Source organism: Erythrolamprus reginae, chromosome 2 (assembly GCF_031021105.1).
Source record: "Erythrolamprus reginae isolate rEryReg1 chromosome 2, rEryReg1.hap1, whole genome shotgun sequence".
NCBI lineage: Eukaryota > Metazoa > Chordata > Lepidosauria > Squamata > Dipsadidae > Erythrolamprus > Erythrolamprus reginae.
Genome location: NC_091951.1, coordinates 287,794,769 through 287,822,386, shown reverse-complemented (window position 1 = coordinate 287,822,386; position 27,618 = coordinate 287,794,769). Strand labels below are relative to the sequence as shown.

At 35.3% G+C, this 27,618-nt stretch overlaps 1 protein-coding gene across 1 annotated transcript in view; it reads left to right on the top strand.

Annotated features, from left to right (window-relative positions):
• Positions 1–27,618, top strand: part of ADAMTS19 (ADAM metallopeptidase with thrombospondin type 1 motif 19) — a 108,455-nt gene that overhangs the window by 55,799 nt on the left and 25,038 nt on the right. Inside the window, exons 10-16 of the mRNA XM_070742839.1 lie at positions 754–904; positions 2,423–2,524; positions 4,194–4,324; positions 5,858–6,030; positions 9,279–9,406; positions 9,816–9,936; positions 16,099–16,179. Coding sequence (XP_070598940.1) covers positions 754–904; positions 2,423–2,524; positions 4,194–4,324; positions 5,858–6,030; positions 9,279–9,406; positions 9,816–9,936; positions 16,099–16,179 — 887 coding nt within the window. The remainder of the gene's footprint in view (positions 1–753; positions 905–2,422; positions 2,525–4,193; positions 4,325–5,857; positions 6,031–9,278; positions 9,407–9,815; positions 9,937–16,098; positions 16,180–27,618) is intronic.

The following is a 27,618-nucleotide window of genomic DNA, read 5'->3' as shown; positions in this document are numbered from 1 at the left end:
ATTATCGCGAGGGTTCCGTTCCAAGACCCCTTGCGATAATCGATAACTCGCGATGTAGCGGCCCGGAAGTAAAAACACCATCTGCGCATGCACGCCCCTTTTTCCATGGCCGCACATGCGCAGATGGTGGAGTTTGCGTGTGGGCGGCGGGGAAGACCCTTCGGCCGCCCAACAGCTGATCTGCTCCGCAGCGCGGCAGCAGCGAGGAGCCGAAGATGGGGTTTCCCCATTGCCCAGGCAACGGGGAAACCCCATCTTCGGCTCCTCGCTGCTGCCGCGCTGCGGAGCAGATCAGCTGTTGGGCGGCCGAAGGAACCTTCCCTGGGTCTTCCCGCCGCCCAGGCAAAGGGGAAACCCCAAGATCGCTTGCCGCTTGCCGCTTGCCCGTCACCCGCTCGCCCGGCCGCTCGCTTGCCGCTTGCCCGTTCGCCCGCCCACCCGGCTGCTCGCTTGCCGCTTGCCCGTTCGCCCGCCCGGCTGATCGCTTGCCGCTCGAGAGCAAGAGGGGGAGAGATAGAGAAAGAGAGAGAAGGAAAGAAAGAGATGAGAGAGGGAGGAAGAGAGTGTGAGAGAGGAAGAAGCAAGATAGAGAAAGAGAGAGAGAAAGAAAGATGAGAAAGGAAGGGAGTGACGTCATCGGGTGGAAAAATCGCGATATAGCGTTTCGCAATGATCGGGATCGCGAAACTCGGGGGATCACTGTATATGTAAAGCATATATGTTATTATTCACCAATCTCTTATGCATTGCCAGATCAAAGGCCAGTAACTGCTTGCTGCATACAAATCCTCAGAGCCTCAATTCTGTGATTATTCCTTCAAAACTCCCAGGGATAACATACACTGCCGATGAACAGTGTCAGATTCTTTTTGGACCAACTGCCTCTTTCTGCCAAGAAATGCAGGTAGGAATAATAGCTTACTGTCATTTATGACTTAATCATATACCCAGGTTTAAAACTTGCTGTTTTGCCTTTCTGTACTTTGTTGTAGAATAATAACATTAAAGAAATAATAATGGCAAAGGATTAAAGGAATAAAGAAATATAGAACAGTTCTGGACTTCCAATTGACGTGGCGGCGCTATCAGATGCAAAAAGCAGGACTCGGCAAACTCGCACCAAATCCCTTTGTTGGAGGGCCTCATAAGGGGCTAAAGTCACTCTCTAGGGGTGACTTTATCATAAGGAAATAGTTAGCTTCGTTGATTTTTAAATTTACTACATTGTATGCTATTTTTTCTTATATCAGTTTATAATACAAATTAGAAATATGAAATAACTTATTAATTCATATTGATTTCTCTGAAATTGGAATATATTTGAATATATTTTGTGTATTTTAGCAAACCAGTTTTGCCTAGTGGTTAAGATGCAGGACTAGGAATTGGGAAAGCAGAGTACTAATCCTGCGTTAGGCTTGAAAGAGACCTGGGTGTCTTTGGGCCGTAGTGGGTTCCTACCGGTACAGTTGGCCTCATCGCACCTGTAGCGAAAATTGAGCTGTGTGCACAGGTCTGCATCTATGGCGTGCACATGTGTCCAAAATCTCATAAAGGGATGTGCACACGCATGACATTTTGGTGATTTTTTGCTTCTGCACATGCGTGGAAGCAAAAAAACAACAACCTGAAATCTCTCACGCATTTTAGCAAGATTTTGCTTCCTGTGCATTTGCAGAAGCAAAATCTCGCTTGAGCGAGCATGTGAGCATACCCGAGACATGGAGCTGCGTACACAGCGCACCAAGAGTGGCAGGAGCGACAACCCCTTCCTGCTTTGGGCCAATTAATCTTTCTCAATCCTAGGATGAAGGTAATGACCAACCACTTCCAAAACTGCTCTGAATAATTGCATGGACTTGTCCATGTAGTTGCTCAGAGTCAAATTAGATATGAAGGGGTAGAAAAGGAAATTTTACTTATAAACCATGTGAAGAATAAAATGGGATCACTGTCATTCATGTCTTTTATTATTCTTTAAATTTAGTCTTTCTGTAAATGTAATGATTTAATCTCTCATGTTTATGTATGTTCATTTTTGAAGTTATGTAATAAAAATATCCTAATCAGACTCTTCTACAGGGAATATACAGACAGAAATTGTTTTCAAAAGATATACAGTCCATAAAACCAAAACTTTAAATTGGGATAATTAATTGCCTTCACAAAGCAAATTGAAGTAGGAAAAAAATAGCATCAGAAAAGGCAATCCCAATTTTATAATTTTGTAAACTAAACAAACAAATCATTTTTTACTTTGCAGTCAGATCTACATTTTTTCTGTGTTGAAATCATGAAAAGAGATTATATTCTATAGCAAAAGCATAATTTATTCACAGCTTCTTAAAACAGCATATTTCTTGTGAAATTTATGAAGAACATTTATATACAAGTTTCTACATTTTTATTTATTTCTTTCCAGCATGTTATTTGCGCTGGGTTATGGTGTAAAGTTGAAGGTGAGAAAGAATGTAAAACTAAGTTGGATCCACCAATGGATGGAACAGATTGCGACACTGGAAAGGTAACATCATTGATTTTTAATAAGTGAATTTGTTTATATGTGATTTTAAATATATATTTCATTGCCCCATTTTTATTTAAAACGTGATTATTCTAAAGTGCTAACTAATTGGTTTTAAATATTATACCTCCATTAATATTCAAAGGATATTCCTGCAGCAGTTGCTATTGTTTATTGTTCTAGATTATTGTAACTAATTCATAGCATTCTAGACCAAAACTTCACACAGGCTATTAGGTTTCTGAACAGTGGATTTTGGACTTGTATGGATTTAATATAAATGTTGTAAAAATTTACAATAATTAGTGATTCTCAGGTGCATGTATCAAAACTATAGCTTATCCCAGGAAAATTCATGACCTGGCTTATTTAGTGAAGTAAAATAACATACAAACAAACATTTTAACAAATAATCTTTAATGAACCTAGAAATGCTTTTTGATTATGTGCAGTCATAAAATAGTGGGGTTGAAGATATCCAATAGGAAAACAGTTTTGATGAAACTAGAAACAGTTTCGTTGAAAATAAAAGGGCAGGCAGAAACACATGTAACTCAAATGTGAAACAATTTACAATAAAATTTTATCTATTTATTTCTTTGTTAGAATAGATGAGATTCATCTATCCATAAAAGGGAGACTGAGAGAATTCGGTAATTGAGATGGCTAAAAGTAACTATGTTAGTCAATGTAATTCTATTTCCTAAGTTCCATGGATAATATGGTTGCTGCCAAAATTCTCAATTTTATAGCAGAAGCTTTAAATGATTATCATAAGATATCAAAGCAGGCAGAAAGCTTTTAGGGTTTTTCTCTTCATAAGCCAAAATTAATTGGCCTTCCTTTTATGTATACATCATTTCTTGTTATTTGAGACATTATGCAAAGTTGAACCAGCTTTTTTTTTGAATGCAATAGAATTGATTCATGATGCGCTGTGATCTTTGTATATATACTTTTGATTGCAGCTATGTTGCTCTAGGCAATGTATTATGTGGATTACAGATTCAAATTTTTATAGGCAGGCTAGATTATATGAAAATAATGTAATGAGTACTGACTCCTGTATGTAACCCCTTCCAAAATATTTTAGTTTTAAAATATAATTTTAAATAAAGACATGATTTGGAGCTTCATTTCCAATTCTATCTCTAAGGTTTCAGACATTTTGTGCTCTATCATTGATACAACAGGTAAAAAAAACAAAATATGGACCAGCGTAGACTATATTATCCATTTAACAATAAGTGTGCTTTGAAAGGGCAGAACTCACTAAGTAGTAAACTTCTCTTTCATTCTAATTTCTCCCCTAAGTAGAGAAGCTGTAATGTAAAAACTAACCTGTCTCTGTTATGCAAATATTGAATCTATTCAGAAATGGTTACTGTATCCCCTTGATTTTGTCCCTTTCAAGAAAATGTGTTTGAATAGATGAATTTATTTGAAGGGAAAACTTATTTTTCCCTCCAGCAAATAATTTGCCTTTTGAAAAAAACAAGTTCTCCTAAATTTACCAAGAAGGCACTAATGGAGACGGAATTATACTTTTATTCCTCTCTGCTTTGCCATTGTTTCAGATATTGTAAGTAAGATTCCTTTTGAGTTTTTGTAGTAAATTGCTTTGTATCTACTTCATATATTTTAAACTAAAAACTGACGTTTGTAATAGTGGTGTAAAGTTGGAGAATGTATCAGTAAAACATCTTTCGCTGGACACATGCAAGCAGAATGGAGTACCTGGAGCTCTTGTAGCAGAACTTGTAACACTGGAATTAGCAGTCGACAACGTAGATGTGCTAGGTAAGATACAGCTTATTTGTGTTCTGCTTGTCATTATTATTTATTAAATTCCAAATTAGTTACAGACAGATGTTCTGTCTATTACTTCACAATGTAAAAAGAATATTACACAACTAGGTTCATGGTACAGTATTACATAAAATTGTAGCTTACCAGTAAATATATGTCAAGTGTTGAGATAGGCACTCTCAAATATATTTCTTTATATACAATTCAGTTTAAGAAAAGAAAACTAACTAAGTAGTGTTTGGCATGTATTTCCGATTTAAAATAAATGGTAGAATAAGTATTTTTATATAGATCATGACTCAATTTTAGGCACATTGGGAGTATGGGGTATTCACATAAAACAAGGATAATCCATTCCAGCTTTTCCTGCTTTTTCTTCAAATATATTAGGGTGCACCTTTTAGAACATCTGATCATTGGCCCCCAGTCTGTCAGAAAACTACAAGATTGGAAAAGGTTGAGGAAGGGAGACTCAAATAATTGTCATGGTTTAGCCTAAATCTAGTGTGGTATCATAATATTCATGGTGAATATTTTTATAACAGTTGCTGTTACAAAACTATTAGATTCTCTTTACCATTTATAAGCATACCATACATGTTCTGCTGGCATGTTTCAACCACCCGTAATTACAGAGTAATTAGTCCAGGAAGTCACACACCACACGATAAAAGGAAAACCCAAAAGTTTTTATAAACAGAAAAACAGAAACAGTTCCCTTTTTAAATGTCAAAGGGATTTTCTGGTACACACAAGGCACAGGTTAAATGCAATCCAATTGTTCACCCAATAACTGGGAAATTGAGTCCAATTCTAAAGTCCAGAGAGTCCACACACAATCTTGATCAGCACAAAAACCACGATCTTGACGAAACAATGAATCAGATAAACTGCCATGAGGCTAAAACACCAGGCTGTGCTTTTACCTGTAGCACTAATTACAGCAGCCCCACCCAATCACAGGTGGCCTCATTTTCTCTTGTAATAATCCTTCAGTTGTTGTCTCCTATGCATCACTCTACGCATGTGTGGATGTGTCATTAATTCTTGTTCAGAATCCAGGGATGATACAGATGATTGATCTCCTCCTGGGCTGTCTGCCAAACTCCCATCTTCCCTGTCACTCACGCTTCCTTGGTCAGAGGAGGCTTCGTCGGCAGATTCTACTGGGAGCAAAACAGGCCTGCAGCATGTGGATGTTTCCCCCACATCCACCTGCACATTCCTTGGGGCAGGAGCTGGGCCAGAGCTAACCACAACAATACATAGGCAATCACTGTTATTTTAATTGTTTATAAGTAGATATAGTGCTTATATATGGGACAAGGCTTATGCATCCCAATGTATAATTTTGAAGCTGCTCTGAAGATAAAATGAGGTAATGTGAAACCACATCTACCTCCTTAAGCACACAAATACAAATGTGATGGAACTAATGACAGTTTAAATCATACAAGCCGTGCTTGTATGATTTAAATTGTAATTATTATTTAATATAATAATTTTTATTTTTATTTTTCCTAGTCCAGGTCATGAAGAAGCAGAATGTCAGGAATCAAGAATACAATATAAAATATGTAAGAATCTCCCTTGTAATCCCGGACTGCCTGCATTCAGGGATTGGCAATGTCAAGTCTTCAGCATCAGGCTAGCATATCAGAAACATGTACACCAATGGCAGGCTGTTATAGATAAAGGTAAGAACAAATAGCTACATGCTTACTGTCAAAAATTCATTTGCGTGCATGCACATATGCATAAACAAAAATCTGAGCATATGTATTAAAAAGGATTTAACAGTTTATACCTAATAATTTAGTTGCCCTGAGTCCCATGGAATTGGGCGGCATAGAAGTCAAATAAATTATATTAGTTCAATATAATAGCAGGACCCATATCAGTGAAGTTGACTAATTCAATGAAAACAAAGAGAAGGTAATACAGTTATAAAACTGTACATTACTTAAGTACAGTTTACTTAAGTACATTACTTAAGATTACTTAAGAAGTACTTTTGTGTGCTTTTTAAAAAATAAATAATGTTGTCTTGCATTTAAATAAAAATGCATCCTGTAGTAGATTTTGGCAGACAGAAAATAAATACTAGAATTATGTGTTTTAATTAATCATGCAACATTTCTTTAAAATTTAATTTTATTCATACTACAAATTTGCAACAAAATCAAAGAAATACATTAACCTTATGACTAGTCATGTTATGCTGATATTGGCTTTTGTGCACTGTCACATTAATATAGTGATAAAAGCTTGTGTCAGAATACATGATTTAGCATTTAAAATACCATAAATTCAATATGTAATATAAAATATAAACAATTTATAAAGTAAGAATTGTATAATCACACTCCTAAAAGTTGATCACTAAAAAGGTGCAGGTTTAATCCTGAAATGTCTCAAAAAGTAAAATAATTTATTAGCATTTAATTCTGATATTACCTTGTTTCTTTCAAATACAATCAGAATGATGCCATTTACTATAAAGTTAATGAAGTCATCCTTTGCAGTTTAGTAAGAAATTGGGTACAAATAAATATATTTTCCTTGGACATAATTATTGGTAAATGTGAAGGTATTTATCATATTGTCTCTATTTTCAAATAATATATTAAATTAGTACCAGTATATTTTTTTGGATCTGCTTTGCTACCTCAGAGACAAGCAAATAAAAGTGGATTTGGGGCTCAATTTTTTAGGTCCATTTTTTGTTACTGTTAATTATGTGCTATATTTGCTCTTCATTGAATGTAGACTAATTCCATCATTGCATACCTATGATTTGTAAAACATTGATTTTTAAAAAATTAATTGTCACAAGAATTGGGTATTACTATTATTTGAAAGTTCTTGAACTTCATTCAAAAAGGATCAAAGTTTTCTTATTTATTTCAGCAAATAAAATTTATATGTACGAAATTAAAAATAATAGCTACTCTTGCACATACTTGTTGATTGAATATAATATATATATAATTATTCAAATACAATCATTTATAAAAGGTAATAATTTATCAGAAAAAATAAATGTGTTCAAGATTGACCTGTATTCAAGATAATTAAATTTGAGATACATTTTTTTCAAATAGATCCACTTGTAAGACACATGCTGGTGAACTAGATATTTAGCAACGCACTGATCTTTATTACAAAATATAATTTGCATCATAACTGCAGATTTAAAAATGGCAGTAGAAGCAGGCAGAAAAATGATAGAGATACATGTTGATCTCTTCAAGAAAATAAAAATATAGTTCCTAGTATCCTTTAAAAAATGTATGTTCTTTAATAGTCCTTTAGACATGCATTAGACATTAGATATGTTTCATGGATGAAACAGATTATCTGGACCCCTTTCAATCTGGATTCAGCTTTGACTACAGGATGGAAACTGCTTTGGTCGCATTGATGGACAATCTCTGGAAAGCCTGAGATGAGGGTCACTCCTCAATCTTGATGCTACTTGACCTCTCAGCTGCTTTTGATACCATTGACTGTGGTATTCTTCTCGGATGACTAAGAGAGTTGGAGCTAGTGTTATGGTGGTTCTCCTGCTATCTCTCTTGTCAATCTCAGTTGGTGTTAGTAGGAGGACAGAGATTGACCCCTAGACCGTTCATTGGTGGGGTGCCTCGGCTCAGTTCTCTCCTCCCTTCTATTTAATATCTACATGAAACCATTGGTTGAGGTCATCCAACGATTCGGGGTGAAGTATCAGCAATATATGGTTGATACCCAGTTATATATCTCCACCCCGTGTCAATTCAGTGAAGCAGTAGATGTGATGTTCCGGTGCCTTGAGGCTGTTAGGATCTGGATGGGAGTCAACAGGCTCAGACTTAATTCAATTCAATTCAATTTATTAGATTTGTATGCCGCCCTTCTCAGAAGACTCAGGGCGGCTCACAGAATAGATATAAAACAAAGCATATAGAACAAATCTAATATATTTTTTAAAAGTATGACTTAAAACCCTATATAATACTCAATCAGACAGTCCAATCACACCATGCATCACATTTATTGGTCAGAGGAGCAAGGTAGATAGATAGATAGACAGATGTTTTAATATTGGTTATTAAAGTAATCCAAGATTTGTTTATCTCTTTGAAGAGAGAATTCCTTATTTACTCTCACAAAATGTTTCCTTCACTTTTGCTCACAATGCAAAATATTTTCTTTCTATACATTTCTGCATTAGGGGTTTTGCTCTAAATGAAGGTTTTCTAATGTTCAATATTATAATACTGTTTATGGTATTATTATAATATATTGTTTATTTATATTGCAATATATATATATATAATAATATAGTAGTGGTGGAAGCTGCAACTGAAGTGGTGGAGGAGTTAAAAGAGTGGCTAGCCTCAAATTCCTAAGGAGAGGAAACAAAGGAGATTAGACCCACACACCCCAACCCTGGAAGGCTTATCTGGTTGTTCTGTAGTGAGTGTAGTTAGTCTGGTGAAATGCTTGTAAATAGGTGAGTAGCAATATGCTTACTGCTCTGCTCAGTTTCTCAGTGTCATTCCTTTCATCTGACAATAATATAGCAAACTGAGAGCCAGTTTGGTTGAATGATTAAGGCAGCAGTTTAGAAATCAGGAGACTGCCAATCACTGTTCACATTTTGGATTTGTCTTTTAACCTAATCCTAATCCGCACAGGATTGTTGTGGAAACAATAAGAGGAGAAAGGAGTATTAGATATGCCAATTTGAGTTAGTTATAAAAATAATAAAGGCAGTAAATAAACAAACAAACAAACAAACAAACAAATAAATAAATAAATAAAGTAGGTTTAAACATCTCTGTCTCTGAAGCCATATCTAAATTAAATTTTCTCCCAATATTGTTTGAAATCTGATTGATTGATAATGTGATGTCAGTTAATAAATCAACACTTTTTAAAAATGTATTTATTCACATAGAAAAACCATGTGCATTATTTTGTTCTCCAAATGGAAAAAAACAGAAAATATTGGTAACAGAGAAAGTGATAGATGGAACTTCCTGTGGCCCTCAGGATGTAGATATTTGTGCAAATGGAAAATGTCAGGTAAGTCTTCCAAAAGTAACTATTACCATTTTTTAAAAGAGTTCTTTCCTTAATTCTTTTAGGTTATGGATTTAAATAAACTTGCAATTTAAATTTAGAACATTGTATATTGTTAGCAAATAATATACAGTGGTACCTCTACTTAAGAACTTAAACTGGCCGGGCCTTCATGCCACTCTCAGATTTCCTGGGAAATTTTTCCAGGCTCAGATTCTTAAGTAGAAAATGGTTCTTGAGAAGAAGCAAAAAAATCTTGAACACCTGGTTCTTATCTAGAAAAGTTCTTAAGTAGAGTTGTTCTTAGCTGGAGGTGCCACTGTATTTCTTATCCTGATTATAGTCTAATTTGATGTGACACTAACCTTTAGTTGAAGTGAACAATGTGCTATTCTTCCTTCTTTTACTTCAGAAATTTGGTTGTGATGGCATATTGGGTTCTTTGGCATGGGAAGATCACTGTGGTGTCTGCAATGGAGATGGAAAATCTTGTAGAGTTGTTAAAGGAGATTTTAATCACACTCGAGGAGCAGGTAAACTTATTTTAACATTTATTGATTAAAATTTGCAAAATTTGTAAATGCATTGCGTACTCTGCAGGTTATAAATTGTGTAACAGTGTACTACAGTATTTTTATGTTGTTTAAATTAAAGCACAGCACTTAGAAAACTATTTTAGCTATTTTAGTAAGTTATAAATCCAACTCCATTCTTTTGGATACATTTTATGCCAGATTATTTTGTATACCTGAACAGTAAATATTTCTCTGGATTAGAATTTTATCAACACTAGAATTTTAAATAAAGGACAGAAAGAAGATAGATACTTCAAAGAAAATTATTTCATTTATAGAAAATATGAATTAGTTTTTAAATATTAAATGAACAAAATAAATGAACAGAATAAACATACAGATGCATTAAAGAATCAATCTAATTTCATAGTTGACCAGAACTGGGGAAGAAAGGGCCTAGAAATGATACTAGGAAACAATGTTTATATTACTCATCATATTACTTAAAAATCTTGCTACTTTGTAAAACAAAAAGGCTAATTCAGATGTTAAAAATATATCAGTTGCATATCAAACTTCTATTATTCTATATAATTCTTGAGAGAAGGTATGTTCATATGGCAAATAAATACAAAAATATCATCACAGTGTTTATATCAGTTGCATAATTAAGCAATTGCAAAAATAAAATAAATAGCAGAAATCGTAAAAAAAATTATTGTGCTATCTGGAGTACATTGCATCAAGTGATTTTGTGTGTTGCTTTGGGACAGAAATGTGATCCATTTCATCCGAAGTCCACTAAATGTAATTGAGTTTTCACTTTTATTGGAAACAGAAAATATATTAATAATCAATGAATACATCAAGTCAACTAATGTTTCACATTGAAAGTAAGATATAGATTGATGAAATTAAATTAGATGTTTTCATTCTTTGGGTGTTTATGGGTAATGAAAAGAAGAATAGAGTGCAAAAATATAAAGTAGATGTTTGAAGTTTATAACTTGAATATATACTTAAAATTGGTGGAAAACCTCTATGCAACCTCACAGCATATGTATCAGCATTTAATGAAACATTAAAATTTCATTTTAATGATAAAATGAATGCCACACTATTACAACATAAACTCTTTTCCTTACATATGTAGATTCTATATCATCATGCAGATTTTAAAAACTGCTTGCATAACAACATTATGATACTGTGTCATAATTTTCCACACTGGACCCTCATGTCTAAACTTGAAAGTTTGGCTATTGAAAGTATATTATTATATCATAGAATATTATATATTATACCATATTATATATCATATCATATACTGTGATTAGGGACTGGAGGTTAAAACATATAAAGAACTGTTGCTGGAACTGGGTATGTCTAGTTTGATGAAAAGAAAGACCGGGGTGACATGATAGCAGTGTTCCAATATCTCAGGGGCTGCCACAAAAAAGATGAGTCAATCTATTCTCCAGAGCACCTGAGGGTAGGACAGGAATAATAATATTATTATTATTATTATTATTATTATTATTATTATTATTATTATCATCATCATCATCATTATTATTATTATTATTATTATTATTATTTAGTAGATTTGTATGCCACCCCTCTACAAAGACTCGGAACAGCTCACAACAATAATAATAACAGTGTTACAATGTAAACAAATCTAATATTATAAAAAACATCTGAAAAACCCATCATTTAAAAATCATGCAACACATGCATACCATACATAAAACTATAAAAGCCTGGGGGAGATGTCTCAATTCCCCCATGCCTGACGATACAGGTGGGTCTTAAGTAATTTGTGAAAGACAAGGAGGGTGGGGGCAGTTCTAATCTCTGGGGGGAGTTGATTCCAGAAGGTCGGGGCCGCCACAGAGAAGGCTCTTCCTCTGGGGCTCGCCAAACAACATTGTTTAGTTGACGGAACCCGGAGAAGGCCAACTGTAGCTGGCGTTTTTTCCCCTCAGCCCTAACTAGCTGCTAACAATCTTCCCAGGTCTTACTTTGCAAGCTCTTTCATTGTTTCTCTCTGCGAATAATGTTTTCCAAGCCCTAGGTCTTTGCAGGGTTTTTTTCATTACTCTAACTTGCTCTGAGTAAGTTTCTTTCAGCCCTAACCAGGTGCTAATGATGTTCCCAGCTTTTACCGGCTTGCAAGCTCTTTAATTGTTACACTCTGCCAAGAATGTATTCCAAACTCTTACTTTGTAAGTTTTTTTCATTGTTTTACTTGCTCTCAACGTTTCTTTCCAGCCCTAACCAGGTTCTAACAATGTTCCCAGCTCTTACACGCTTGCAAGCTCTTTCACTCTTACTCTCTGCAAAGAAGCATGTTTTCCAAGCCCTAAGTCTTTGCAGGGTTTTTTCTTTTGCTCTACTTGCTCAGACTTTCTTTCCAGATGCTAATGATGTTCCCATCTCTTACTGGCTTGCAAAGCTCTTTCATTGTTACTCTCTCAGAATAAAATAAAATTTAAGCCCTTAACCAGGGGATAAAATAATGTGCTGAAGCTGAGCAGACTAAGGATGCTAACCAGATGAATACCTGGTAAGCTGATTCTTTTCCCTATTTCCTCCCCCAAAACTATGGTGCATCTTATATTCTGGTGCATCTTATACTCCAAAAAATGCGGTAATCAATGGAACAACTTGCCTCCAGAAGTTTTAGATTCTCCGATACTGGTAGTTTTTAAGAAGAGATTGGATAACCATTTGTCTGAAGGGCATTGGACTAGAAGACCTCCAAGGGCATTGGACCAGAAGACCTTCCAACTCTGTTATGCTATTGTATTTTAATATAGAGTTTCAATACAATATTCTAAAAAAAGACAGAGTAAAAAGAAATATTAAATAATTACTTAATAATATTACATAATACATTAAATTTAATAAATACATTTAAGATTCCTGTTCTTTATTTGTTCATCATGTAATTATAGAGATTGTTTTAACTTTTCCTAAATGCCAAGTAAGCTACAGTACACCTTTTCTAGCAATCTTATATATTTCTACAAAAATACAGGTTTGTTTAGTGTAGGTAAGCTACTTATGAAATCAATCCTTGCTTCTGTATTTTTAGAAATAATTTGATAAATATGGCCATTTTCCTATCAGTCAATAAATTAAATTTAAAGGACTATAAACTTAGTCTATATTCCATGTCTAGGTATACTGATATAAATCTTGTTTGTTTCTTCATGAATTATGTATGGAAGCTTTCTAGAATTTGGAACCACAGTGCTTATCTGTGGTCTTAATGATTAAGTAGTATTTGTTTTTATAGAATCTGTATTGCTGCTGTGGTTTTTCCCTAAAGAAGTGTTTGAATGAATGTCTAGCTTTGTTATGATCAGTTAACTGTAGATCACTGTATTTGCGGATAGTACACATTCTTGTATATTTATTTTGGATATAGCTATTTAGAATTTGCCAAGTAATTTTGTTAGAGTTGGGAAGGAAATCTAGAAGTCCCATTTCCTTACCCCTTGCCAAAGTGGAGCAATGTAAACATATTACATTTACTTCTTGTTTTTTTTTATTAATCCAGGAATGTTAATCTGAATATTTTACCTGATCCTATGGAATCAGCCCAAGTGAAAATTATAAAATTTGTGAATGAAATCAGTAAAAATGCTAGTAGTGAGTCTCCTTGATAATATCCATTCACAGTTTTAGTTAAGATCTGCAAAATCTTAATATAAATGTTTGATGATGCATGTATCAAATGGCAAGGCTTTGTTCATAGCATTACAGCTATCATCTTCCACATTGTTCTTTGCACATTGTTTCTCATAATAAATGTTTATGCTGCAAGCCTGTATGTGTGCGGGGGGAGGGGGGTGTTATAAGAACATGCACAAAATTGGAAATGTATTGGGTTAGGATGAAGGGGTTGTACTGAAAGACTTCAGAGGTCTCTTCCAATTCTGTTATTCTGCATTGTGTATTAATAGCTGCTTCAAACAGACTCTTACATATCTTGAACAAAGGCTATAAATTTATGCTGGTCCCTCCCTGGTCATTTTTTTGGTCTTAAGTAGGATGATTGTAAACTAAAGTACTTTGGTTTATAGCTGGTCCATTGAACCCTCTCCAAGTAGTTGACAGATCAGCTGGTTAGCAATTTACCACTTTTTATGTAGCTCAGGGATAAAAATAGGGAGGATGTAGACTCATGACAAACCTTTTGGAAAATAAATAGCTTCATTGAATAAAGAATAGTACAGGCTCATTAATATTTTTCAGAAAAGATAAAAACTTGTCCTCCCTTATATTGTCCATAGATTCTACAAAGGGGACGAGTTGCAAATATGTGTCTTCACCATAGCAATATATATATACCATCTGTGGCCAGCCTTAGCTAATTTTATATGACAAATGTGGCAACCTTGTTTATTCCTTTCCCTAATAGTAGGGAAGTCATAGGCTTACCCAGACATATACATATCTCTCCAACACTCTGCGGGCTGCATTGGCTGCCAATTGGTTTCCAGATGCAATTCAAAGTATTAGTTATGACCTATAAAGCCCTACACGGCATCGGACCAGAATACCTATGGAGCCGTCTCCTGCTGCATGAATCCCAGCGACCAGTTAGGTCCTACAGAGTTGGCCTTCTCCAGGTCCCATCAACTAGATAATGCTGGCTGGCAAAGTCTAGGGGAACAGCTTTCTCTATGAGGACCCTGGCTCTCTGGAATCAACTCTCCCCATAGATCCATATTGCCCCCACCCTCCTTGTCTTACGCAAGAGTCTCAAGACTCACTTATGTCGCCAGGCCTGGGGCTATTAGATTCTTGCCCCCTGGCCAATGAATAGACTGAGAGAAACTGAGAATGACTGGTTTTTTTTAGGGTTTTTAGTTTTACATTATATATTTAATTAATTGGACCTGAAATGTTATGTAATGTTTTATTATATGTTGTGAGCCACCCCGAGTCCTTGGAGAGGGGCGGCATAAAAGTCAAATAAATAAACAAACAAACAAACAAACAAACAAACAAATATTAAACTGACTATAGACCTTACAATTTATGGATTTTAGTAGTTCTGACCATGTGTGTATAGACTGGATTTTATCATGGATTTTATCTGTTATCATTTTATCTTACAACTTTTGGTTGTGTATTTACTGAGTGTTTTTATTTGTTTTTGTCTATGACTGTAATAAATTTGAATTGAATTGAATTGAAAGGGGACAAGTTTGTAATCAATTCAAAATTGTTCAATTGAGATACAGTAATACAGAACACCTGTACTTAAGAACTTTTCTAAATAAGAATCAGGTGTTCAAGATTTTTTTGCCTCTACTTAAGAACCATTTTCTACTTAAGAACCCTAGCCTGCGGCATGAAGGCCCGGCCAGTTTCTTGCCATTTGTCCCTTTAATCCCAGCCATCTTGGGCTGCCAAAGGAACCTTTCAATTGCACTTACGGAGGCTTTGGTAGTCCAGAGTGAATGAAACAGTTTCCTTTCTCTGGGCACTTGGATAGGGAATAAACCTCTCCCAGCGGCCAGAAAAAAGAAACGCTCCCTTCGCTCTGGGCTGCCAAGGAGTCAAAACAGCGAAGGAAAGGCATTGGCTACAAAGTGAGCGAGCGAGAAGAGAGGGGAGCCCTTCAGCATGGGAAGGAAGAGGCAGCAGGTAGCAGCAGCAGCCAGTGTGTGGGAGGCAGTGTATGGAAGGCGGATGGGAGGCGTGTGCCTCTTTTTTTTTAAAGCCTTAACGTTTTGGATTTTTCTTATTCCCCCTCACCTCAACTTCTTCCTTCGGAAGCAACTGTCCTCCTCCTATTCTTCTTCCTCCTCCTCCCACCCAAATTCCAAGCTTTTATTTTTTTCCTAATGGGTTTGCACGCATTATTAGCTTTTACATTGATTCCTATGGGAAAAATTATCTCTACTTAAGAATGTTTCTACTTAAGAACCTGCTCACGGAACAAATTAAGTTCTTAAGTAGAAGTACCACTGTACTTGATAATAGGGGTGGTGATGGAGAGATATATAAGGTTAATGCACAAAATCAAAAGATTCCAGAAATTTTAGCAGATAAAACTTTAAATTTTTTTGAATAGATGAAACAAATATACATACAATATAAATATTATTCTGATTTAAATTAGTAGTTAACAGTATAAATGTTGGTATTTATACTCAGGTTATGTGGAAGCCTTAGTGATACCTGCAGGAGCAAGAAGAATCAAAGTTGTGGAAGAGAAACCAGCTCACAGTTACTTGGGTAAGTTGTCATCAAATAAAATCAAACAATGTCACAATGGAGGGTCTATTTAACCTGGAAGACATTAAAGCAAGTAGCTGCTTTTTTTAAGAATAGAAGGATTCTAATTCAAAATTTCAAAACATAGTAATTAAGGTTGTTTATTGATCACATTAAAAACGATCAACTGGAATACTAGCAATTTATTAAGGTAGTCTAACATTTCATACAGTTTCTTTTTGTATCGTACAAGCTTTTCTGTTTATATCAATTTTTTCTTATCGCCACACCAACACTGTAAGATTAGTTAATAGAATATAAATTGTTTTGAACCCTGTTCTTGTAGCTGTAACCAACTATAACTTATTTTGACTGCAGCTCCTAAAAGTAAAAGCAGTAAATTGGTCAATAAATTCAGTGAATGTTTAAGAACCATCTGATTTGGGGTTTTGCCAAGTGTTAGCACTTAGTTTGGCTGTTTTGGAATGACTGATTCAAAAGTTGCAAAATTCACAAATCCTTTCATGATTAAACGTCTGTAAATAGTTTTTGTAAAACACAGAAACAAAGAAGTCTCTGTGGGACTTGCTGTCTCTTATAATTTACCATAGAATCAAGTGAATACTGAAACAGAAAAACTGGCAATCTAAGTTTCTAGCTTTGTTCTAAGTACTCACACACCCCCACCAAAAAAAAAATAAAGAATAAAACTGACAGCAACCAAAAGCTCATTTTGGAAAATATCCAGAGTTATGATTTCTAATGTTTGTCAGATTCAACCGATACTGCTTTTGCCTTGTGGAAATATTTAAAAGAATCCAAGTTTGCCAAAGCGGTAGACTTAAAATTGAAAATTGACATAAAATGGTACAACACATGTTAGTCCGGGGGTGGCACCTTTACATCCTGTTGGCTCAGGAATGTTGAAGTCCAGAGGTCATAAAAGTTGCCATAATTGCCCATGTCTGAATTAGTTACAGTATTGCAACTAATGGGGCTGACTCTTCTTGAAGTGGATGGGAATTACCCATGAATATAAATGCATGTGTAAAAATGGAATTACATTATGTAGCGATATTACCAAAGGAGGTACATGCAAGGGTGACTTTGAAAATTAACGTATCAAAGAATAATGTATCCAAAAATCTAAATAGACAACTGTATCCATAGAATACATTTCTCTTTCCCTCTACAATCAGCCCCCAATGGGAATAAGTTACAAAATGGGAACTGAATACTAATTTGAGTTTGATTTGGAGTCCCTGTTTAAATTTTAATGCAACAAAAATTGGTTTTCCAACATGTCATTTTTTCCCAGTGTTTACAAACCATCAATCAATATTGCAAATATCACTGTAAATGTCTTAAATAAAAATGAATAGAATGTGTCTGATACTTTACATGTCATGGTTGGTTATAGTGAGACATGCTTGTATTGCCTTTTAACTGAGGACCTCCCTTGAAACCTTTGGCCTAGAATACAATCAGTGTTGGGATGTACAGCACGCAAAAGAAGTTTCCATGCTACCAAAATAACTTTTTTGTACAATTTGTAATATTATACATATAAATGCAGCTTGACTTTAATCTTTCAGTGTAGGGCTTTAAAATGTGTGTGTGTATGTGAATGCATATTGAGTGAATTAAAATTCTCAACAGGATATATACAATGTATAAGGTATTGCTGCTAGATTGGATGAGTGTTTCCACAGACAAGATCAGGGATAATATTTTTTAAAAAAAACTCTTTTCACACAATGCTTAATTATTTTTTGATGATATACAAAACATTTTAGAAGAGAAGAACAAGGTTCCTGTTTAAATATAGAGTTCTTTTCCTAACTTTGCAAATGGAATGCAATTTTTAAAACTTATCTTTCTCCAGAGCCTAGTTAATTATGTTGTTATAAGCTGAAGGGTCTAGGAAAGCTTCAAAAACATACTGCACATTTTCCTAAAATGAAATTGTTTGCATGCACGTTGCATCTGTACAGATCATAAGGGAAGACCAGAAAGATTTTATCAATCCACATCTGTATCCGTTTATGTGAAGATAGTATCAGCTTGTTTTCTAAGGGGAAATATGAGAATGGCAATGACAGGAATGGAAGTGTTGCCCCATTTAGAAGTATAAGCGTAGAAATGGATATGTCATATATGAAGCATACAGTAATTAAAGCATATAAGCTCAATTCTAGCAAGTGGATGGAATCTGCAGTATTCACACAGTATTGCCAAAACTTCATGACAAATCACAGAGGTGTCAACAGCATCCAAATTATTTCTTGTCATAATTTTAATATATTTTAATACATATAATGTCATATAATATATCTGGAATTTTTCCAAACACATTTCCCTATAGTTATTTCCCCTGTATTTTTATACTATAAATCATGTGCCACACAAGGCTGGTAATTCCTCTTAGTTACTGTAATTATTATTTTCCTTTTCCCACCCATATCTAACTGATTGCTTTGCCTAGAAGTCTCGTTGCATTTTCTAGTTCTTTTTTGTCTTCTGTGGGAAGGTGCACCATTCTGTTTCCAAAAGCAAAAGATACTTACATTGATTTCCTTTTTAGATTCATAACAGTGATACATTTTATATCTATGCAGTATCAGCTATAGTAGTTGAACTGTTCTGAGTATTAACTATTCTGAGTATTAATTGGCTTTTATAAAGGCTATCATGCTTGGCCCATGTCATGAGAGCTGCCTCAAAAAGTCAACCATGCTGGGGAGGGATCAGCAGAAAATGGAGAAGTGACTGCCGTAGTATCCGCTGCCTGGGCGTGGATGATATTGGGATGACTATGGCAGATCTGAAGGAAGCGATGCAAATCAGAGAGATATGAAGAGTGCTGACACATAGAATGGCCGAGGGTCAGACAAAACTGAATGTCTGACAACAGCGTATTAAATGGACTTCTACGGACTTGTCCCATGTAAATGTTTCACCAAGATTTATCCAGGAAGCATTTTGCAGATACAACATTCAGCTTCCTGATTTTGAATTCTTTGTTAGAGGACTCTATTCAAAAGGCCAAAGTAGAAATCCAAATAATCATTTCAATGCAAATATTATTAAGTTCAGATTTTGAATGAGTTGTGTAAAAGAGATGCATAGGCTGGTGGATGACTTTTAACGAGAAAAGGTTAAAAGGCTTTAACTTATTTATTATTCATTTGCAAAATGTTACAATATTCCAATCCAGGATTTCATACATAAATCATTCAATATGAAATGCCACGTTATCGACATTATGTAGAAATTAACCATTAAAATTTCTGAAATAATGTAACACTGGAGGTAAGAACAAGAGTACATCTAAGCGCAGGTATATGCTATATGGAACATGATTACATCACAAATAGTAATGAGGTGAGGGCATTTTAAACTGGGAGAGATAAGATGTTATATAGCATGGAGTAGCCACTGCTTTCGAACCCTAGCCTCTTCCCCCTCATTGGTGAGAATTTCAGCATACCTGCTCCACGTACATGCACACATGGCAGGGAGATTCCAATTAGAAAGGACTAAAAAGGACTTTATAAGTCTTAACCAGCATTTTTAACTTTACAGAGAAAGTTATTGGTTGCCCACAGTGTAAATGTTGCCCACAGTATAAAGCAAGCTATTACATTGGACCACAACCTTTGGAATCAACTCCAGTTTCCAATTAGGCTTTAAGGACAGACTAAATAGAATATATTGCAGTGATCACATATGACTCAATTAAGGGCATCATTAACAATACAACGGTATGTTGCTTTGAAGGAAGTTGCAACTGGCATACCATCTGGCTGTCCTGAGTCATGACCTCCACATAAAGTTACTAATTCTTATGTACTTTTTAAAAACTTGAGTGTTATTCTCAGCATGACATATGTTGCAATTGGAGTTCTTGTATGGGAATGGCAGTTGCAATACATCCAAGCATCAGAAAGCAGATGGCATGTAGATATTCTCTTTTCCCATCACATTGTTTGGAGAAAGTAGCTCTTTTGCAGTAGGTTTTATTTTACCTTCATTTGTTTGTTATTGCTGGTGCATAGTGTCTACTTGAGATAACAGCCACAAATCAGGAAGGCAATATTGTGTAGTGTGTATTGAATACATATTGTGGATAGGCTTATACAAGCAGAAGTCAGATTAACACAATGACCAGAAATAGAATTATGATATAGCATATTATGGCAAAGCTCACATTTCTTGGGACATCATACTCACATCTATAGGTAGTATCTGATTTGCCAGTTGCGTCTTTTTGAAAACATCAGAATTTTACATGATAAAAGTATTACTTAAATGTGTTCTGTCTGAGGATTCGATCAGATGTGTTGTGGCAGACATTCTGGAAATAGCGGGCTCTGAGAAGCCCGGTGAAAATCCAGGCTGACAAATTACTATCGATGGGTCTTTGGGCCAGATCCATCCTGTAGGGACAGGGAAGGAGAGTCACCTCAGAAGACCAAGAGGAACAGGTTCCTCGGAGGTTGGACGGAAACTTTTTGATCCGACAGCAGGGGTGAATGGTCATGGCCATCATAAAGCTGGGGCACCTGGAATAGATTTTGTGCAGGAGCGGTGATTAGGATGGCATATTGGTATGGGTGAGTGATTGGCTAACTCGCAGGTAAAAAAAGAAACTTAAAAAATTAAAAGCTATCCCCTCTGTGAAAACAGTGGCTAATTGGTGTGGGGTAATCTTGATGGTGATAGTTGAACAAAGAGGAAGTTTGAGCACCAGCTTAGAATAGAGAGACAGATCATTTAAATATTATAAGAAGAAACCTGAAAAGAAATAGTTGTATAAGAAGATTGGAAATATCTTTAAAATTTGGAATATTTTTAATGAAGATTTAACATAGAAATTTTGTTGATCAAAATTTTGGATTGGAGAGAGACATCTACTGATGGAAAAAAGAACTACAACAAATAATTTGTAAGATGAAAAACTGTTGCTGTTTTTACAAAGTGTCCTTGATTTGCAAGCTGTGAGAAGTTTTAAGGAGGGTTTGTTTTCTTTCAAACTGTTTAAATTGGACAATCAAAGAAGGTGGATTAGCAGATATTTAAATTGAAGTAAAAACATTGTGGAAGCAACAAAATGTCCCAGGAAGTAATTGAAATGATTAAAGTAATGCATGTATCACTAAAATTTGAATTGAAAGAAATGATTGAAACCATGCATGGAACATTTAAATCTGATGAACCAGAAAGTGTTCCAGGATTTACTTAAGTGGATAAAGAAACCATGAAAGAGGAGTAAGAACTTAACATTGAAGACAAAAATACTGATTACATTGGCAGTAAAAGGAAGCCAATAAAGAGAAGAAAAGGGAAAAGGCTTAATCATTACACTGAGAGAGATTGGAAAGAAAAAAGAGAAAAGAAAGGGGGAAGAGACTAGGCATAAAAAATTAAATGATTACACTGGGATTATCAGTGGGAAAATAAAAAAGAGGAAAAGAGAAAAAGGGAAGAGATCAAATGGGAGTTTAGGGAAAATTAGATGAGTAAGAGATTTTAACACTAGAGAAAAGATACAGAAGAAAAGACATAATAATTTTAAAAAGAAAAAAAGGGGGGAAGGAAGATAATAGAATGGGAGGTTTAGAGAAAATCATTAAAAGGCAGAGTGCAGCAGAGGCCAAAGGAAAATGGTTAAGGGAATAACTAATGGGAAAGAATGGGAAATATGATATTGATATGTGAATTGTATCGTGATTAATATGTGTAATTGCAATATTTGAATAAGATGATATGATGAATGAAATGGAAAGGAGGAAAGGAAGCATGATATATACCGTATTTTTCGGAGTATAAGACGCACCGGAGTATAAGATGCACCTTAGATTTTTGGGAGGAAAATAGGGAAAAGAATCTTCTTACCAGGTATTCATCTGGCTAGCGTTCTTAGTCTGGTCAGCTTCAGCACATTATTTTATCCCCTGGTTAGGGCTTTAAAAAAACCTTATTCGGAGAGAGTAACAATGAAAGATCTTGCAAGCCAGTAAGAGTTGGGAACATTATTAGCACCTAGAAAGAAACATTTGGAGCAAGTAGAGCAATGAAGAAAAACCTGCAAAGATTTAGGGCTTGGAAAACATTCTTCACCGAGAGTAACAGTGAAAGAGCTTGCAAGCCAGTAAGAGCTGGGAACATTGTTAGCACCTGGTTAGGGCTGGAAAGAAACATTCAGAGCAAATAAAGCAATGAAAACCCCCCACAAAGACAGGGTTTGGAAAACATTCTTCACAGAGAGTAATAATGAAAGAGCTTGTAAGCGGGTAAGAGCTGGGAACATCGTTAGCACCTGGTTGGGACTGGAAAGAAAGTTATTCGGAGCAAATTAGAGCAATTAAAAAAAACCTGCAAAGACTTAAGGCTTGGAAAACATTCTTTTCAAAAAGTAACAATGAAAGAGCCTGCGAGGTAAGAGCTGGGACAATCGTTATCAGCTAGCTAGGGCTGAAAAAAACAGCTACATTCAGAGCATAAGATGCTCCCAAATTATCAGTCTCTTTTAGGGTGGAAAAGATGCATCTTATACTCTGAAAAATACAATACTTAAAATTGTTTGAATTTTAGTATTTAAGATTGTAATAAATGAATTTAAATGTAATATCTGATTTATATATAGATTAATATTTAAGTGTAATATGTTGACTATTGTTTATAAAATAATATTTGAAGATCAAATTATATGGTAGTGTGTTATTATAACCAATTTTTGAAGGAGATTTGAGATGGATTAATATTTTTGAATGTAATATGTTGATTGTTTAAATGATGTTTGATAGTTGAAAAAGGAGAGGTGAAAAGCAATTCTAATGAAATGTAATGTTTCCGAAGATAAATGAAAAAATGTTGAAGAGCAAATGGATAGTATTATATTATTATAATTAATTTGAATGATTGAAGGAGATTTGAAAAATAAATGTAAAGAAAATATTGAATGTTGATAGGGTTTCAATTTGAAAAAGGGAATAAGAAATATTTGAGGTTAGGGCAAATGGTAATGTTTAAATATCAGAAAAAGCAGGAAGAAATTAAAAAAAATACAGAGAAAGAATATTACTGAAGAAATTGAAATATATAAATTGTGTTTGGGGATGTTATAAGCTGTACAAGTGTTTTGACTGGGCCAATACTATGTTCAGAGAAAATGCATTGTTTGTTTATTAAAAATGTATTCTGTCTTGGCTAGGGGATTTTTCTCTACTAACAATTGTACTAGAAAAAACCATTAACAATTTTGATATATTAGTGATAGATATATTAGTGATAGGAAGAAGAAAAACTGCAGCATCACGAAGCTTAGTACCGGGAATAATACATGCATTGATGGGAATAAGGAGATCGCTGACCATTTCAATAGCTACTTCTGTTCAGTTTTCTCAAAAGACACCTTACAAAATAATACTATAGGGGGATATAGCATTGCTTCCAGCTGTACTGATTCAGCTCCAGTGATCTTAGAAGCCGATGTCTTAGAAGAACTTGAACGATTAAAGATAAATAAGGCAATAGGTCCAGATGGCATCCACCCCAGAGTTCTTAAAGAACTCAGATCTGTCATTGCTACCCCCCTTACTGATTTGTTTAACCAATCCCTGTTAACAGGAGATGTTCCTGAGGATTGGAGAATGGCCAGTGTTGTGCATATACACAAGAAGGGCAGTAGAGAAGAAGCTGGTAACTACAGGCCAGTTAGCTTGACATCAGTTGTAGTTACATAGAAACATAGAAACATAGAAGTCTGACGGCAGAAAAAGACCTCATGGTCCATCTAGTCTGCCCTTATACTATTTTCTGTATTTTATCTTAGGATGGATATATGTTTATCCCAGGCATGTTTAAATTCAGTTACTGTGGATTTATCTACCACATCTGCTGGAAGTTTGTTCCAAGGATCTACTACTCTTTCAGTAAAATAATATTTTCTCATGTTGCTTTTGATCTTTCCCCCAACTAACTTCAGATTGTGTCCCCTTGTTCTTGTGTTCACTTTCCTATTAAAAACACTTCCCTCCTGGACATTATTTAACCCTTTAATATATTTAAATGTTTCGATCATGTCCCCCCTTTTCCTTCTGTCCTCCAGACTATACAGATTGAGTTCATTAAGTCTTTCCTGATACGTTTTATGCTTAAGACCTTCCACCATTCTTGTAGCCTGTCTTTGGACCCGTTCAATTTTATCAATATCTGTTGTAGGTGAGGTCTCCAGAACTGAACACAGTATTCCAAATGTGGTCTCACCAGCATTCTATATAGTGGGATCATAATCTCCCTCTTCCTGCTTGTTATACCTCTAGCTATGCAGCCAAGCATCCTACTTGCTTTCCCTACCGCCTGACTGCACTGTTCACCCATTTTGAGACTGTCAGAAATCACTACCCCTAAATCCTTTTCTTTTGAAGTATTTGCCAACACAGAACTGCCAATACAATACTCAGATTGAGGATTCCTTTTCCCCAAGTGCATTATTTTACATTTGGAAACATTAAACTGCAGTTTCCATTGCTTAGACCATTTATCTAGTAAAGCTAAATCATTTACCATATTACAGACGCCTCCAGGAATATCAACCCTATTGCACACTTTAGAGTCATCGGCAAATAGGCAAACCTTCCCTACCAAACCTTTCCTTATGTCACTCACAAATATATTAAAAAGAATAGGACCCAGAACAGACCCTTGTGGCACACCGCTTGTAACCTGACTCTGCTCAGAATACTCGCCATTAACAATAACTCTCTGATGTCTACGCTTCAGCCAGCTGCAAATCCATTGAACTATCCAGGGATTAAGTCCAATCTTCACTAATTTATCTATCAGCTCTTTATGTGGAAAATGAGTTAAAATGTAGTTAAAATGATGGAGACTCTACTCAAAAAGAGGATAAATCAGCACCTAAAAAACAATAACTTATTGGACCCAAATCAGCATGGCTTTACTGAAGGCAAATCATGTCAGACTAATCTCATTGATTTCTTTGACTATGTCACAAAGGTGTTGGATCAAGGTGGTGCCGTGGATATTGCCTATCTGGACTTCAGCAAAGCCTTTGATACGGTTCCACATAAAGAGCTGATGGATAAATTAGTGAAGATTGGACTTAATCCCTGGATAGTTCAGTGGATTTCAAGCTGGCTGAAGCATAGACATCAGAGAGTTATTGTTAATGGCGAATATTCTGAGCAGAGACAGGTTACAAGCGGTGTGCCACAAGGGTCTGTTCTGGGTCCTATTCTTTTTAATATGTTTGTGAGTGACATAGTGACATAGGGGAAGGTCTGGTAGGGAAGGTTTGCCTATTTGCCGATGACTCTAAAGTGTGCAATAGGGTTGATATTCCTGGAGGGGTCTGTAATATGGTAAATGATTTAGCTTTACTAGATAAATGGTCAAAGCAATGGAAACTGCAGTTTAATGTTTCCAAATGTAAAATAATGCACTTGGGGAAAAGGAATCCTCAATCTGAGTATTGCATTGGCAATTCTGTGTTAGCAAAAACTTCAGAAGAGAAGGATTTAGGGGTAGTGATTTCTGACAGTCTCAAAATGGGTGAGCAGTGTGGTCAGGCGGTAGGAAAGGCAAGTAGGATGCTTGGCTGCATAGCTAGAGGTATAACAAGCAGGAAGAGGGAGATTGTGATCCCCTTATACCGAGCGCTGGTGAGACCACATTTGGAGTACTGTGTTCAGTTCTGGAGACCTCACCTACAAAAAGATATTGACAAAATTGAACGGGTCCAAAGACGGGCTACAAGAATGGTGGAAGGTCTTAAGTATAAAACGTATCAGGCAAGACTAAATGAACTCAATCTGTATAGTCTGGAAGACAGAAGGAAAAGGGGGGACATGATCGAAACATTTAAATATGTTAAAGGGTTAAATAGGTTTCAGGAGGGAAGTGTTTTTAATAGGAAAGTGAACGCAAGAACAAGGGGACACAATCTGAAGTTAGTTGGGGGAAAGATCAAGGGCAACATGAGAAAATATTATTTTACTGAAAGAGTAGTAGATCCTTGGAACAAACTTCCAGCAGACGTGATCGGTAAATCCACAGTAACCGAATTTAAACATGCCTGGGATAAACATATATCCATTGTAAGATAAAATACAGGAAATAGTATAAGGGCAGACTAGATGGACCATGAGGTCTTTTTCTGCCGTCAGTCTTCTATGTTTCTATGTTTCTATGATGATACTGTGATTTCCATTGTTTTCCAGTGTGGACCTTTTCACTTTTATTTTATTAAATACAGTAGTACCCCTAGATACGAGCATAATTCATTCCATAAGGGAGCTTGTATCTCGAGGCAACTCGTATTCTGGAACAAATAACTTTTTTCCCCTCCGAGATAACCAAAAGCAATGATTCTAACCAAAAGCAAGGATTCTTGCGCCACCTAGTGGACGCTCGGCTCACATCCCAAATTTCAGCTCGGGAATAGAACAGAAATGTCTCTCCCCTCCTAGCTCGTATCTGGAAATACTCGCATGTAGAGCAGCTCTTATCTAGAGGTACTACTGTATAGTACTCTAAATGTCATAACTGTAAAAGGGAAAAGCTGTTTAGCACTGCTGCATTATTGAATACGACAAATATTATAGAACATTTCATACTTATTTGTATTTCTTCTGCTGTTCTTTAGTGTCCAAAATGATTCTTGGATAATTTAATTTAATTATTATAGAAACAATATAAAACACTACAAATATGGATTGGAGTTGATTGCCAGAGCTGATTCAAACAAAAATTCAACTTTATGAAGAATTTGAGGGCAAGGGGCAAGAAATTAAAGCACTTTTCCATAATTAATGCTAAATATGCAACTTTGATGAGAAAGTACACTTTAGAGCTACCATTTCTTGAGGACTTCAAGTATATTTGATTCTATATTTCTGAATCTGAACCATCAAAATTCATATTACGGGAAGAACAATGAAAGAGTATGAATTAATACTAACATTTTTTAAATCTATATAAATTGACATTAACTGTTTGACTATATGAACCTGTGAAAAGGAAATAGCCAAAAAGTAGAATTTCTGTCAGGATAGATGAAAGATGGGATAGGTCTCATTTCAAAAGTCAGTTACAAATATCTAGAATATATGCAACTCTGTACGAAGTTTAAGTCAAGAGTTTTCCTTAAAGAAAGGAAGTTCAAGTTAACAAATAGAGAGCAAATATTTTGAACCTCATATCCCAACAATCTAAACCAGCATGGTCATTAGTAAAATTGTACAATTTCTAATTCTAGAGAATTTGGAACCAATTTTCTTATCCTAGTTCTATTATTTCCATCAATAGGGTTCTTAAGCCGTAAGAACAATGGTATATCATTTATTTATTTATTTATTTATTATTTGGATTTGTATGCCGCCCCTCTCCGAAGACTCGGGGCGGCTCACAACAAGTGAAAAAACAATCCAATAC